At 55.4% G+C, this 16,163-nt stretch overlaps 1 protein-coding gene across 1 annotated transcript; it reads right to left on the bottom strand.

Moving 5' to 3' along the window:
• Positions 1 to 11,590: 11,590 nt before the first annotated feature.
• On the bottom strand, positions 11,591 to 16,163 carry LOC34617548 (dihydrolipoyllysine-residue succinyltransferase component of 2-oxoglutarate dehydrogenase complex, mitochondrial). Its single transcript, XM_026336418.1, has 13 exons — positions 16,140 to 16,163; positions 15,718 to 15,793; positions 15,515 to 15,601; positions 15,114 to 15,275; positions 14,231 to 14,496; positions 13,758 to 13,844; positions 13,568 to 13,643; positions 13,070 to 13,135; positions 12,660 to 12,787; positions 12,408 to 12,492; positions 12,181 to 12,243; positions 11,901 to 11,964; positions 11,591 to 11,705 (listed from the first exon to the last, which is right to left on the bottom strand). The coding sequence occupies exons 1-13, from the start codon at positions 16,161 to 16,163 to the stop codon at positions 11,591 to 11,593; spliced, it is 1,299 nt and encodes a 432-aa protein (XP_026192203.1).

The following is a 16,163-nucleotide window of genomic DNA, read 5'->3' as shown; positions in this document are numbered from 1 at the left end:
TTGGACGTAGTTGTAGCTGCTGCTGGTGCTGCTGCTGCACTCCCCTACCCTTGTCTCACTGGAGGGGGCTTAAAATGGGGCCCCCCTCAGACCCCACTTTTTGATTAAGCACACGTTTAGTTAGCGTCGGAGGGAGGAGCCTTTTCGTGCGCCATACTTGAGATAGCTCAGCCCAGCATGCTTCCGTAGAGGCCACTTCTCCCCCCTCCCTTTCTTACGCTTCCCCCTCCCTCCGTCCCGCCGCCTCCCCCTACGTACGTTTTGCGTCTGCCCTCCTTGGCGGCAGCAGTGCAGACTGCTGCACGCGGCCCTTTTCGTGGGAAAGAGATGCAGTGGCTAGCCGTCGGTAGAGCTCGCAGATAGTGTTACAGGGGGCACCGAGGCTTTAGGCTTCTAAGGGCATGCGGTGCAACAGCCCCACCCGTTCCTTGCCGCGCACCACACGGCCAAAACAGCTCTCTACATGCCCTGCGTGCCACAAGGTGTGCGTCTGCCACACGCCTCTGCAGCTGCCTCGGATTGAAGGCAGCCTCTCCTCAATAACCCCTCCTAGTGGCGTAGTGGTGTCTCTAGAGCACGTGCTCTCTCTCAGTGAGGCCTCTAGTTGCGGCGCTGTACAAGACAACGGGCTTGAACGAGGAGCCGAAGCGTTCTTGTGTGCAGGCCTTAGAGAAAGAGAGAGGGGCCCACCCTCACACCTTCACGTGCGCTTTTAGAGTGGCGCTGTCTCGAGCGCAGTAAACGAGGGGAGGGGATACGACGTTGGACCGACAGGAGTCTGAGGCGCTTGAAGTGTTGGAAGTGCAACCCTTCTACATGTGCAGCCAGCCAGCCAGCCACAGACACGCACACACGCGGCTCCCTTTACCCGTGCCTGCTCGTTTAAGGGGTGCCTGGTTAATCGTGCCCTTGAAAGGCTCAAAATGGATGTACGTGGAGAGCGCGAGGAAGGCCGTTTCGGCAGCAGCAGCAGCGCCACGAAGGCACTGAGGAGGATGGGGGAACGAGGGAACCCCAACAATAGGACGAAGAAGCCGAGCCTTCACTTGAAGGTCAAGAGCCTGAGAATGCTGCAGCCGACGCTGCAGCCGCTGCCGTGGAATTCCCCCCTAGCGCTGTCGTGCTGCCGTTTCTACTGCCTGTGCTGTCTGTGTGTGCCCCGCCGCCAGCGCTCTGTGGCACCGCTGCAGCGGGGGGCAGTGTCATCCTGTTGCTGCTGCTGCTGGTCAAGGCTTGCTGCTGCAGTTGGAGCACCCGCATGCTGACAGGCAGCCGCCGCTGCCGCTGCTGCTGCCACGCAATCACGAGATGCATGTAGTGGGGTAGGAGCAGCAGCAGCAGCTGCAAGACTGCGAAGTTCACGACCAGCAGCCCAAGGACCACGTTGCTGCAGCGGCAGACAGCACCAGAGGAGAGCGAATTGGAAAGACGGAAGGCGTGTCTGGCAGGCAAGACGCGCATCAGCAGCAACCTTCCTTCTGGAGGAGACTCTCAGAAGGCTCTTCACACGGAGAGGTGCCTGCCCCCCAGACAGGGAGAAGCGAGATTTGCAGTCACAGGGGGGAGGAAGGAGAGGGGGAAGCGGAGCGGGCTAGAATGCGTGTACAGACAGCTAGTAGCCAGCCGGATCGCCCCCAGACCGCTAGTCAGCAACAGAGCTGGCTAGCGAAAACAGCAAGGCTACATCGCAGGTCGTACGTGGCAACGCTTAGGGCAGGAGCTTCCTTAGGGTTGATGGTGAGTGCTGCGAGGACGAGAATTCCCATGAACTCCACGAAGCGCAAAACGAGCAGCATAAAGCAGACGCGGCGACGGCGAGGCCTGATAAGGAGGCACACAGAGAGGAGTCAACACTGCGTGTAATGCTGGTGCGAAGGGAGGGGGGGAAGGGAGGAGGGTCTGGATGTGCGTTGGCGCAAGGAAATAAGAGAAAACGGAGGGACGAATCGATCGGTTGGACCTCATTGATGCCGCGCACGCCAGACTTCTCCTCTTTGCATGAAAGAGGCTCAAAAAGAACCTCGTTAGCTCGCAAGCGCGTGTGTGTATATGTGTGTGTGCGTATGTACATGTATATATATATATATATATGTGTGTGTCGCTCTTAATGAGCCAAATGTGGCCCTTCCGGCTTTTGTATGAGGAGCTCCCTTGGCGTGAAACACAGGGGAGGGTGCTCTAACGTGTTTTCTGTTGGTGAAGAATTCCGAAGTGTTGCGGCTTTTCCGCTCACATGCTTTCATCCGACGCAAGGAGGACGGGAAGGGGAGACACGGCGGCAGCGAAGAGGCCCTTCAGGAAGGAGGGTAAGAAGCTCATGGAGATCCCCAGGAACACAATAATGTAAAGCGTCTAAGAAAAGAAAAAGGAGCAGCAGCAGCAGTTGCGACAAAAGCAGCATTATCGGGTACAGGGCGCTGTTAACGCTGCCTATGAGACAAGAGGGGAATCCCCCGCTTTTCTTTCTTTCTTTTTGTCTCTGTCTGTCTGTCTGTCTCTCTGTCTCTCTGTCTGTCTGTCTGTCTCTCTCTCTTTTTCACTCGCTCTAAGAAGAACTAAGAGTCGGCTTCAATATTGAGAAAGCCAGGAGGGGAGACAGAGCAAGACAGAAAAACGGCGGCACAAAAAAGGGGCGACATCGAGGCAGCATGCTAACTTGTAAGAAGAAAATAGTGAGGAAGTTGTACGGGGCGAAGACACTGTCGCTGACGATTCCTAAAGTGAGCATCCGGATTGATGTATCCAACGCGTGGAAGAGTAACAGCAGACCTGCAGCATGCGTAGAGCAGCAGGGGGTGCGGCTGGCGTGAGTAGATTGGCGAATGTTGAGAAGGCTTTTTTGCGGCATGTCTATGCTGAGCTGCAGAAGACCGCATGTCGCGATTAGCCTAGTGCCTGTGGGGTGAATCTGCCTCCCTGATACGAAAACTTCTTACCGCAAACTGCAGCTGCCCTCGGATGGCTCTGGCAGAGGACGGCAAAGCCTCCAGCGGCTTGTGCTGCCTTAAGGACCGTTTTCTTTGCCACGAGCACGGCTACAGAGCAGCAGCAGCAGCAGAAGCAGCAGCAGCAGCTAACCAGCAGCAGCTTATGAGCAGCAGGGCCGCTCCAGCTGCTCGTGTTGCTGCTGTCTCCCAGAACTGAAAAAGCGTCTGCTGCTCGCCGCAGAGAAGATCCTCCGTCTTCTGCAGGCACCGCACAAAGACCCCCTCGCCTCTCCGCATGCAACAGCAGCAGCTACATCGGAGGCAAAGTGCGCGAAGCTGAGTGACTGCGAGAGGAGCAGCGAATGCCACAGCGGCGGCAAGACCGCCATCGACACGCTGCTGAGACGCGTCAGCGCCGTGCAACACCATCCAACCCCAGAGACATGCCTCCCGAGACAGCGCAGCAAGCGCAGCAGCCTAAACGCCCCCTGCACAAAGAAGAGCGTCTGCAGAAGAAAGAGTCGTAATTCCAGCAACCGATCCCCTGCGCCTACCATGGATAAACTGAGTGCCTCCGCCAAAGAGGAGCATATTCGAATACGCATATAGCAGAGGGAGATACGTGAGGGGCAGTGATGCGGCCTCTATGTCTTCCAGCCGAGCAGCGCTGCTGCTGCTGCTGCTGCTGCTGCCCCCATCGGCAGCACAAGGCTTTGACTGCAGCAGCAAGAGCAGCACACAGAGAGCGAGCGGCGCGTGGACAGGCGCGCATGCACGAAGCTACGAACGAAAACAAGGGGTGCAGGCAGTTGCCTCGCAGGAAACCGCAACTTCTTGCAACTTAAAACTAGGGTGTGGCATGGAGTGCAGCGCCTCAGGTAGAAGAGGGGGTACTTGCTGCCATGTAGTGTAAAAGGACGATGCCATGTCTGCTACCCCCAATTCCTTTGGTACCACACCTCCAGAAAGAGGCTTAGCCCAAGAAGCGCAGCGGCGGCTTTCGCTGGCTGCCTTTCGGCGAGGTAAAGGATGGAGTGATGAAGCGATGAGAACGTCTCTATGGAGACTACCAACAGAGAGGTTCCCGCGTACCCCCTGAGGCGGTCGAAGACACACAGAGAGAGTAAAAATGTGCAGAGGCAGCCGCATGCACGTGGAGGGCCAGACAAGCGATGAAGAAAGGTGGGCATGCAGCAGCAGCGCTTTTGCGCGCATTGCATCTAAGCGCATGCTGCGAAAGAGCAGAACGCGCAAGGTGTGGAGTGCCCGACAGAGGCCCTTTGAGAGCGTGCAGCTCGCGAAAAAAGCGGATGCAGATTGAGGGAGCGAAAGCGAAAGGGAGAAAGAAAGAGACCGCTGTGGAGGAGAGGCGAAGCCTGGCAGTGGCCTCCCCCAATCTGCGTGAAAAGGGAGCTCTATGCGTCGCAGCTCTGACAGCAAGGCTGGCAGCAGGAGCGATCAGGCAGGGAGGGGTTAAGCTCGTGAGGGCATACGCCTTGAAGAGCAGAAAGGCATTTGTTGAATGCATCAAAACGTTCAGCGCATGCGTTGCCAAAGAGCACCACACCCGCCACTGCAGCCAGTAGTTCGCCCTGGCTGCCGCTGCCGCTGTCGCTGCAGGGCGGCGCACGCTGAGTTGGTGCTGCCGTTGCCACTGCTGCCGCTGCTGCAGGAGTAGGTGCTGCTGCTGCAACAGCCTCGGCCCAAGCAAAGGCACATGCCCTTCCGAGTGGCTGCCCCCCTCTAAGTCTCCCGCCAGCAGCAGGTGTTGAGACTGCGCCTGTTGCGACTGAGATTCGTCTTCTGGGAGTACTGGGAGGTGCTGTTGCGCCTGGTGGTGGTCTTGGTGCTGCGGATCCGCAGTCGCCTGTAGCCGCTGCCCGTCCATCCCCCCTGGTTGGAAATGGGCCGGAGGAGTGCCTGACGATAGGCGCACTTCTGCTGTTGCTGCTGCTGTGCATGCGAATTTGCGCCCGTTTTCTGCGGCTCGAGGCGTGTGCGGCAGGGGCGGCCCTAGGCAAAATAGCACTCGCGCCTGCAAGGCGGCGGCAATGAGCGCTGATCTGGCCTGTGCTAGTCGCTCAGTCTCGAGCGCATGTAGCGGGAATAGCGAGGGGAACTCCTCTGCCAGCGCTGCCTCCGTCAAGGGCCGCACACGCTGCTCCAGACGCATGTGCTGCTGCTGTGCAACCCTGCTGCTGCTGCGGCTCTCGCCGTATCACCATGAGCCGGCGCAGGAAGAACAAGCGCATGGTACTCCCAAGAAGGCCGCAATCGCTGACCCTTCCCTACTCGAAGAGAAACGCCATTCTCTCTTGGCGCCACCTGAACGGCGCGCTGGCAGGCAGCGAGAAAGATGCACTCTTGTGCGGGATCAAACGCCAACGGACCCCATTCCAGCGCCCCCAAATTATAGGTAAATTTCGTCTAAATAAGTTTTTTTCGGAGTAAAAGAGCGTCGACGCTCAACCAACCACGCAGCAGAGCACGTCGTAGAGGGCCCCCCGTAGGGGGGGCCCTCTACGACCCTACCGTTCTCTAGCTGGAAGTAGAGCTAAGTGGTATGAACAGCAGATGGTGCAGCGAGATCTATAAACATAATGCGTTTTTCATGACAAAATCCCTAGGGGGCCTATTTATGTCTCTATAGTGCATGCTGACCAGCTCTCTAGAAGCGCACGAGAGTTGCGCGAGCACCTCAAACAACAAGGAAGCAGCAACCCCAGAAATGCCAGCAACCAAGCGAGGCGCTTTTTGTATACGCACTAAACATCAGGGGTGCAAGCTCTTGGGAAACACCTGTGGCTTCTTTCGCCGGCTGCATTCTATGTCTGCTTAAGGCCCCAGTGCTGGACGGTCAAGCAGTCACACGCTGCAGCAGCGAGCACAAAACAGCTACAGCCGCAGTACACACGGCAGCCTTTACGGTAGACGCCCTGCTGGCTGATGCAGTTGCAGCCACGTGAGCCCCTGTCTCGACAGGTCTAGCCACTCCGGCCATGCTGTCACACCTGCTGCAAGAAAGTCAACATTTAGAGCACTCCTAGGCGCGCATTCGAAGGCAGCCTATCCGTGTCTGTAGCAACCTTAGCAGGCACACTGCTGCCCACTCTGCATTCGAGTGTAATCCGCTTCAAAGTTATCACTGTGCGCTTTCGTAAGTTGCCTCCAGCGGCGTGCTGCATCGCCAAGAAAGTTCACAACAGCTCGCTTTCTCTCCCCCGTAGTGCTCTGATGAGTGAGCTCTTAGAGTTTAGAACTTTCTTCCCCACGAAGCAGAGCCTGGGAGGCCTGCGAGCCAGAAGAGGGTGGCAGTACACGCAGGATGCAGAAGGCAGCCACAGACACGCATGCAGTGCGTGAAATAGAGGCACGCGGCGAAGAGGCAGCTAGAGACGAGAGTAACAAAACACAGAGGGGTCCTCGGGTGCTAGAGATACGTGACCGCGGCAACATCCACAGGTACGTCAGGGCGTGAGGCCCACTGCACTCGTAGCACATGCCTGCCAATTTTTGTGCGACTCTGCATCTGGCCTTTTTAAGCTGCGGAGGGCGTTCTTTTCTTGGCTACTCGTATCTGCCTCCCCGCTACAGCCTGTTTAATTTGCGTAAAAGACAGAAAAAGCGCCTGTATTCTGCTGACATCAAACATACGGAAAAGCGCGCGCCGCAGGAGCAGCAGTTGCTGAAACGCTACTGCAGGCGCTGCAACAGCAGCCGTCGCTAGCTCCTTGCTGCAACTGCAGGTGCATCTCCGGCAGGCGCTGCGCATGCACTCACTCTGCTTGGAAACTATAAAAAGTCAAACTACAACAACGTGTCAATGCGGGAGTTGCACCGGGCTTGGGTGCTTCGGCTGCAAGGCTCGGCGCTGCCTTCGCTCTCTAGCCGCGGCTGCCACTGTCCTTTTCCCTTGCTGACGCTACTCCTATTGCTGCTGCTAACACTAGGTATCCCCCTACCCCCCCTGCTTTAGATGGCTCCTCCGCGGAAGAGCGTGGAGCCCCCTTTTCGCACACAGTATGTGTTGAAGAGCTTGTGCGTCTTAGGGCAGCTTCTCTTGGGGGCCTTGTATTCGAACTGCACGCATCCACCCTTGCCGTCGGGCTGGTGGGAGTCGTCGCACTGGTTGTTTGCTGGAATTCTCTCCGTAACGATGCAGTCGCTTCCCCGCATTTTTGTGTCTAGAGGGCACGTGGAAGCGGCATGCGTGTGTGTCTTTCGCACGCAGCTGTTGTTCAGGAGTTTGAAACCCATAGGGCAGTTGTAGATGAGATCCGCAGCGTACAGCTTGACGCATGTACCCTGAGGCGTTGGCTCGCCGTCAGGGCAGTGTGGCTTTGCTGGAGTTGTTTCGACGGTTATGCAATGCCCATCTCTCTGAACTTGGCCGTCCGCACAGAGTTGCGCGGGTGTCACGTAAGCCTCCCGCATGCAACCGTCCCCCGACATCTTGTAGCCTAAGGGGCAAGTAGTGTGCGTGTGCCCCGTCAGGCGTTTCACGCACCGCTCGCCTTCCAGCAGCGAGTCGCCGTTGCAGGAGAGCGAGGGAGGATTGGAGGATAGGCTTTCGCAGATGCTCTTCCCCTTGTGTGTCGTGCTTAAGGTCCCCTCAGGGCATTCCGTCTTGGCTTTCTGCAGTTCCTTGTTGACACACTTGTCCTCGATGAGCTCGGAGCCTATGGGGCACAGAAGGATCACGTCCTTCTCAAGAACCTTGATGCACTTGTTCTCGCTGAGGTGATACCCATGATGACACGAGGGGGTCGGCTCGACTATGAAGACCTTCATGCAGTCCTTGCCATTGAACTCGTATCCCGGAGCACACACCGCGTTGGCGATCACCTTCTGGCTAGACCGGCACACCCCGCCCTCCAGCTTGTATCCAGGAGCACATAGCAATTCTGGCCGTGAGAACTCCAGCTTCACGCAGCCGCTATCCGTTAGACTGTATCCGAGCTTGCAGCTGCGGGAAAGGGCCACCATGTCGGTCATCAGACACTTATCATGCCCGACAGGCTGAGAGCCGTGTGGACAAAGGGCAGAGGCCTTTTGCTTCGTTTCACGAATGCAAATTTCCCTGCTTTCATTCGCTTTGTAGCCTGGAGGACAAGAAACGGCACCCACCACCTCGTGACTCTTGCTGCAGCTCACGCCGTTGAACACGAAGCCTTTCGGACAGGAAGAAATTGCCACCGTCTTCTCGTCGTATTCGCATTTGTCGCCCACCAGCTGCTGGTCCGGTCCGCAGCTCAAGTTCGCCTTTATTGCACGCTCTAGTACGCACTCCCCATCCTGAAAATAAACACACCGACAGATGCACCGAAGCGGCCACCGCCTAAAAGTCGTCGATTGCAACAACAAATGGTGCATTTTATATGAAGAACAGGAGTTCGTACTCATGCAACGGGAACACGCCAGACTCAGCAGCTACAGCACTCACCTCAAAAGAAGCCTTATGGGGGCATGGGCTAAGGGGTTTTCTACTGATCTCCTTGACGCACTCCCCATTAATGAGATTCCATCCAGAATGACAATCCTCTGCTGCATCCATCACATCTTCGTCGCCCCTCGCTGCTACCTCATAGGGAGTGACGAGCATCAGGAGCAAACAAACTGACACCAAAGTGCCTCTCCGGCGCACAGTCGCTCCTTCCATCGTCCTGACCTTTAATGAGCTTTTACTATTAATTCAAATAATAGGAAAATCTGAAAAATTTAGGAAACGAATAGGCGAACTAACCGACCTGCAGGTGGCAAATACCTAACCCCCAAGGAAGTGACCCTGCGGTGATACTGAGGGAAGGAAGCAAGAAATCAAAAACCGTTAAGCAGCGGCCAAAGAAAAAAGACGACACAATTCTCCCATGTCAATTAAGTGAGAGAAGAAGCATTATGTAGGTAGATAGGACGCCGGAGGGGTGTGTGTGCTCATTGCGTATTCGCACGGTCGGGAGGGGTTCCTCCAAACAGCAAATACACCAGGGACGACCACCCGCTTCTTGTCTTCTCCTGCGCTCTAGTCTCCTCTACTTGATTTGGTGTGGATGTAAAAATCATGTTTCTTATGGCAGCTTTTACGAAATAAAACCTTGTATGCTACCTTCAGTTGCTGGTGCCTTGTACGACCGGGCCAGCCCAGACCAGACCAATCTTAGGCGAGCTAAATGGGTAACATCATTGCTTAAAGAAAAAAAGGATCCTTTAGCTCCGGCACAATTGCATTTTTAAAGCACGATTAAGAAGATGCATAGTCGTCTTTCTTTGCGTACCAAGCAGGACCACCCACGGAAACCATCCAGGTCACCTACTAGGATCTGCCTTGTAGCTGGTGGGGCTTCTACCCTTTCTGTTAAATCTCTTCTCACTTGCTCATTGGAGAAAGGACGGCACAGGTCCCATCGCGCTTACTTACTAGCCCGGTAAACACCCTACCCTTTACGCGTGCGACCCCTGCTGCACACAGGCCTCGGCCAGCTGCTGTCAGGAGTAGCTAACTAGATTTGCCTGCATCTCCTCGGAGGTATCGGTAGGCAGCTCTACTTTGCATTATTAAGCCACATACCCAAGCCAAAGCGCAGCTGTGGTGGCGCGCAGGTCTCTATGCACACTGCCCTGCTAAGTCACGAAGCGAAGTGCGCCTGCCCCAACGTGACACCTTTTCGAGCTACACATGAAGGCTGCATCCAGAATATTAAAGCCATCGTTGGAAAGGGCTGAGTTTTAGTAGAGAAAGGAGCTCTGCCTCCTAGAACTACAAAAGACCACAGGTCCCCAGACTCATGGGGCAGGCAGAGGAGTCAAGCTAACTGCATACTCAGGGTACTCCTAATAATCTATCAAACACACCCATACCAATGCATACGGTAAAGGCATGCATTTTGAAGGAAGCATTCAAATACATATATAGGATGTACGAACATCCAATCGTATAGTCGATTTTAGTGAGGCGTTCGAAAAAACAAAAGGCTCAGAAGGGTGACTGTCCAAAGGTATCTCGGGCAGTAACTTATCCTTCCACACCCCAGATATCCGAGGAGCAGTGTCAAGTCCACCTTCACAAGCCAGGAGAGCTACTACGTAGCCGCAGGCCGCAGCCGGAACAACGGTAGCGGCTAAGCCACACGTTTACACTTTCTACTCCACTGATTAGATTACACCAGGAATTAGTTAAAAATTGACTAGTTTGTTTGACTGCCTGCATATCCTATCATCGTAGTGTACAGCGAGCTCTGTACAAGAAGACCCACTGTTATGTGCGTGGGTGCTTGGCGCTATATGCAACTAGCTGTGTGTGCTCAGAGTGCGTAGAGGGTATAAATCAACGCCGACAGAACCTGGTAAGGCCACCCTCTCCCTCCCCACATGCCGTAAGCATAATATATATATAGATATATAGCGGCGGCGGGAGGGCACAAAAGGGAGGGATCTCTTTTGGATCAACACTTGATGCCTTCATCACCAGTGACGCATTGGGTTTGGGACAAGTAATAATGTGAGGTGTTTGGCTTTTGACTCAATTGAAAGTAACAAATATACTAAAGTTTTTTTAAGAGCTCCTTTCCCTCCTCTGTGAGAGCCCTTCAGCCAACAAGAGGGGAAGGCGATTGCTAGAATACGTGTTATGGTTCCCTCTAAGCGTTCGGAGCATTCACAGCTAGTTGCACGCAGCAAGGAGCGGCTGTGAACGAAACATTCTGTGTTCTTGTATCCGGCTAGTCCTCTGCTATACAAAAGATTTACTAGCGCACACTAAAATATCGACTCTTCTATTCTTAGTGAAGTATGTATAACGTGTATTAGAAAGTGTAAGCATGAAACGTAGCTCCCCCGCTGCAGATAGGGAGAACCGGCAAACAGGGCCCCTCATCTACAGGGGCGCAAAGCTGTTCTCTGCTGCTGATTTCCACTAATACAACTGCCAAGGCCAACGGGGTGTCGTTACACCCAAGAAGGGTAGCTAAGAATCAGGAATTGCTACATCGATGGGGACTGGAGTAACAGTGACGCAGCAGGTCTGACTCGGAGGCCTTCGTTCCCCAGCTTTGCAAAGCACGAGAGCTCTTGAAACGGCATTTTATATGAAAAATAGACGGTTGAGCCGCCTGCGTCTAGAAGAAACATAGCCACTGCTAAGGAGCTTCCTAACGGGCAGCAGAGTTGCTTGACACCCGATGGACGCTAGAGTCTCTAGGTACACATTTGGCCAAGGCGGGATTTATATGGCAGCGCAACTGAGGGTCCCTCAGTCAATGAACCTCTTGAAAAGCATTGCAAGTGCATTGGCTTGAGTCTCCCGCCGGGAGGCTTGCCCTAAAGGAGTGACCTCTCTTCGCAGTCGCCAGCAGCGCAACCCTGGGCAGAGGTTCCTCACGCCTACGCGTCAGAGCAGCCTCCGCGGCTGTACTTCAGGAGGAGCTCCACGTCCGAATGGCTACAGGCAAGCTCGTTGATGAAGCGGCCTACCCGCTGCCGCCTCAACAGCACGTGCTTGCGCACTGTACCTTCCCGCGAGCAGGAAAACCTACACCAGTAGTCGAGTAGCGTGATACGTCAGACGCAAGCCCCATCAAGCCTCTCCTAATGGATACCGCACTAACTATAGAAAACGCCCTCTTTACAGGCTAAGGAGCCTTGTTCTGAAATTCAGGAAGGCACCCTGCTTATAGGCCCAACAGCATTCTCCTAGGGTCCTGGATATAGTCTCTGATGCTGCAGAGGAAGAGAACCGCCTCACGCCCATCGATAAGCCGGTGATCGTACGTTAGGGCTAAGTACCTGCAACAAACGCGCTCGGCGCAAGGGTGCTACGTCCGTGTGCCAAAGCCGCGAGGAGGCCAGCGGGCAGTGTACAGACACCGCACAGGCAGACGCGGTGGTGGCACAGGCAAGTGAATTGGAGGGAGACAGAGGAAAGACACTGGGGGATCGAGGGGCGTTGGGAGGTTGCGTTCAGAGAGGCCTCGCGCGTACATGATGGGACGAATTACAATTTGATTGTCTCTAACCACTGGCCTCTGTGTCACCCCGTGCATGCCTGAAACCCAGCACATCCAGCAACAGCTACGGTGGGGAGTTCGTAGAAACGCAGCAACCCGCTGGCACAAGCACCACATCAGCAGCAGCGGCAGCTCCCATCACTGCCCCAGCCAAGATCACACTTCAATTTAATCCGTTCTTTCACCTCTTTTCCCTCCCCCCCTGCGCAGCAACGACACCAGCAGCAACAACAATAGCACGCGCATAGAAGTACCAAGTATGGCAGACTGCGGGGGATTGATTATCGGAGTGCCCATCATGCTTCCGTAGACTCCACCTGCAGCCAGTACGCGTATAGCCCCCAAATCGCATTCGCATGGGCAGGCGCATGCCTGCGCATCGGAACTGGTGCCTCCGCGAAGGGGCGGCCTCTCTGCGACACAGGCGGTGCCAGACAAAAGAAATCATACATGGTGAGACAAGAACAGGGCACCTAGTTACCATTGGAGATGGTGAAGGTGCCACCCGCCATATCTTCGAGAGCAATCTGATTGTTTCTTGCTTTCTTCGCGAGCACCACCAACTCCTGAAGGCCGCCACGCACCCACAGCCGCATCTCGAAGCAGCAGAATTTCAGATTCGGATGCGCTAGTGCCACACACTCCTCTCCATAGGAGCGACGACGCAGGAGAGGGGTCTGTAGTCTCGAGCTCCCAGCTCCACCTTCTAATTAGACTCTCGAGATGCTAATACCTGTTCGAGTTGCGGCCAGGCCTTAGCCTGGCAGTCTCTCACGACAGGCACAAGAAGACCTGAAGGTGCAGCGACGGCAACGCTGATGTCTACGTATTCTTTGTATATTACGTCTTTACCCTGAATCACTGCGGGAGCGCACACCGCACAGCAGCCCTCGAGCAGAAGCATCCTTGGTCTTCGAAAGGACAGCCTCTGCCAATAGGCCGCGCGGCAGCATTTGGGTGTGCACAGCACCCCACAAGAGCGATACCGAACACACGCATACACACACACGGCGACGTCTTTTCAAGCGCTGCTTCAGGCACTGCGTGACGCTGCAGCACACAATTCGAGAAACAGGAGCTTCCGCGCTTCCTGCGCGGCAGGCGGCACATGTCCTAGAGAGCTAAGGCTGCTGCATGCTGTACCTGCGTTCACAGCAGGGTATTTCTTGAGCGAAAGGGCTGAAGCCAGCATGAAGGCAGAAACAAAGCCTGCACGGCACACAGAACAAAAGGTAGGACCAACACGCCTGATAGAGGACCCCATGCGGGCTGTCGGAGGCTGGAGGGCAGTGCAGAGAGCCAGCACCGACCAGAAAGTGGATTCGACACATTGCGGCAGGGAAATTTATCGAGGTAGCACACGGCGGGAGAAAGGACGGGGGGAGGAGAAGGAGGAGGAGCACGATATCAAAGCCAAGAAAGTCACGGAAGCAAACTAGGAAACTCATGGAAGCAAACTAGGAAACTCATGGAAGCAAACTAGGAAACTCATGGAAGCAAACTGCCAAGAGCTGGGGTAGAGTCACAGATGAAGGGAAGGGTCTGTTTTTCGAGACACCAAGTAAAGAAGCCGGCACGGGGTTGAAGAGGACGCAGCCACGAAAGCGTAGCGGTGCAAGCGGCGACGTTTGAAGAACCTACCCATCTTGACTCCGTGTTTTTCTTGAAATTCTCCATTCAGTTCATTGCGCAACGCCATAAGGGCGCCCATGTCGCACTGTCGCACACGCGCATGCAGCCGTCACAGAGGCTGAAGCCGTCATGGGGGCACTGAAGCAGGTTGAACCCGCCAAATTGCGGCAGCAGCAGCAGTGGGGGAGTGCGTGCTTGCCTCATTGAATGTGGTGAGCATGGCAGCCGTGTTTTGTGCATCCTTCAGACGGACTGCAACGCGCTGCCTCAGTCGTGACATGGGTACCTACAGCGGAAGCCTGAGAACGAGCACCTTAATGGAGTGCCTTCGAGAAAGCCTCTCTTAGGGCTGTATTTAGAAAAGGCCGCTGGCAAATAGGGGCGTTCCCGCGAGGCGTAGTAGTAGAGCCGCCGCGCAGGGGAAAGAAGGGAAAGAGGCGCTTAGGTAAATAAAAAGACGCAGCAACAGCAGCAGCAAAACTAGCGGGGGGGAGCCTGCGAGGGGGCGAATAAAGGCGGCACGGCAGAGAGTGGTGCTTGCTCCACGGATATCGACATCAAGAGCCAGGAGGACGTAGAGCGCACCAAAGAGGCGAACGCGGCGCAGCCACATAGTGAAGACACTCCCGAGCACTGTGTGTATGTGTGAAGGCAGCAGCATGCAATTCTTACTCGCCTTTCCACCCTGTTCAGTCCCTGCTGCAAAGGCTGCAAATCTGGCACTGGGGTGTCTAGTGCAGGGGCACCCTCGCGAGCAGCAGGGGTCGAAGACGGCTGCCCGTAGGAAGCAGCAGCAGGTGCAGCAGAAGCAGCAGCAGGAGGCGTTGCGGGGAAAGATTTCATAGCGGCTAGCGGCTCAGGAGGCGTGCTGGAAGCAGCGGATGGCGGTGCGTCGGAGTTTGGTTTGCCGTTTTCATCAGCAGCAGGAGCCGCTGAGGCTGCACATGGGAGGTCACAGCACACGACATGCACAAGCCAAAGATACGCTCCAGACACACGCGTGCGTGTTCTCCCCCCTGCTAAACACAATAAGCTCTCTTTCTAATTCGCCTTCCCAGTTGCTGATATAGGCACGCCCCCATACATCCGACCATTTGCTCCACTCTCCCTCGGGCCCTAAATATATTGGGCAGTATTTTTGTCCCCTCCCCAACATTCATGTCTCTTGAATATGAAACCTCAAATATCCACACATCGACACTTGCGCGCATCAATTGGTGCATATAGCTGCATCTGGGTAGTAGGCCTAGGGATATGTCTGTATCTGCATGGATGGCGCGTGCTCCTTGCGCGCGCGACACCCAGCAGCAAAAGAAAAAGAGAGGGCTTGCCTCTGCCGTCTTCCCTGCAAGGCTTCTATCTCTCTCTCTTTACCCCTCCCCCTCTCCCCAGCCCAAGTGTCTGCCATCCAGCGCCGACAGCACTTCCCACAGCACAACACACTCCCTCCAGTAGGCGCTAGAATTTGAGACAGACAAACAGGGAAAAAGGCCTTCGGTCGGGGATGCTCCATCCCCGTAGAGGTGATGCAACCAGAAGGGCAGACTTTGCTTACTCGTATCGATTGCATATAGGGGCTTCCCCACAAAAACCGTCTCGCCTGGCTGCGCATGCACTTCGGCAAGCTTCCCAGCAGCCGCTGCATTGATTTCGACGGCTACCTTGTCCGTTTCCACAACTGCAAGCAGTGCACCCTCCGGTACGTAGGAGCCCACATCTGCAGCGCAAGTGGGCGATTGACACGCGCCGAGACGCAGCTGTGAGAGCCAGAAAGTGGAAGAGCCGCTGCTTGCACACAACAAGCCAGGTCGACATTGACACACGCCAACGCCGTACAAGCAGCTTAAACGCTTCGAGCACCCTGCCTTCGGCCGTAAAAATTTGCAAAGGGTCTCTCTCTCTCTCTCCCCTCCTGAAAGAGGAGGCGAAAGGCGCCTGCGCAATACGAAGCCTTACTGTACTTCCATTCCTGCAAAGTTCCTTCGGTGATCGAATCCCCCATTAACGGGCACTCCACTACTTTGTAAGTGCCAGCGGCAGCAGCTGCACACAGAGACGCACGAAATCCACGCCGAAGAGCCTCAACACCCCGAAGCAATACGCCTCTATCTACGACTTCGAGTCAAAAACAAACCGACAGACGGAGCAAGCACTCTTACCATGAAAGAGCCGCTTCGTGGACAAAAAACCATGCAGATACACCGCAGGCCGTGCAGCAGCAGCAGGAAGCTGCTGCTGCACCGCCTGCGTCTGGCGCCAGGAAAACAGCAGTGCGCGCTGCTGCTGCTGCTGCTGCTGCTGCTGCTGCTGCTGCTGCTGCACGGCCTCCTTAGGCCAAACGGCCACAACTTGGGGGGGCCTTCCAAATCCTGAAACTACGCAGGTGCCCCGAGAGGCAAACCCCGCAAGCAACTGCACCCAAATACACACACATACACACACACACATACACACACACATATATATATATATATATACACAGGCAGGCATGCAGGCAGTTCCGAAGCGCAGCGCAGCGCAGCACTTGCAGCAGCGGCTGCATCGGCATGCGCAGCCTTAGCAGCAGCTGCATGTGGCGCACCCGTTTTTGAAGGCAGACACTCAT

The sequence above is a fragment of the Cyclospora cayetanensis genome, unplaced genomic scaffold (genome assembly GCF_002999335.1).
Source record: "Cyclospora cayetanensis isolate NF1_C8 unplaced genomic scaffold, CcayRef3 CcayRef3_contig_127, whole genome shotgun sequence".
Classification (NCBI taxonomy): domain Eukaryota; phylum Apicomplexa; class Conoidasida; order Eucoccidiorida; family Eimeriidae; genus Cyclospora; species Cyclospora cayetanensis.
Note: the sequence above shows the minus strand (reverse complement) of the source record. Positions and strands in the feature narration are given on the sequence as shown.

Bases quoted from the DNA above. Each gene is read 5' to 3' on its own strand.
- LOC34617548 (XM_026336418.1), bottom strand. From the start codon at position 16,163: ATGAGTGTCTGCCTTCAAAAACGG. The intron at 13,845-14,230 runs GTAAGAATTGCA...CTTCCGCTGTAG, and splicing joins TGAACAGGGTGGAAAGGCGA to GTACCCATGTCACGACTGAG. The intron at 11,965-12,180 runs GTACTTCTATGC...GCTGGGTTTCAG, and splicing joins CCCGCAGTCTGCCATACTTG to GCATGCACGGGGTGACACAG.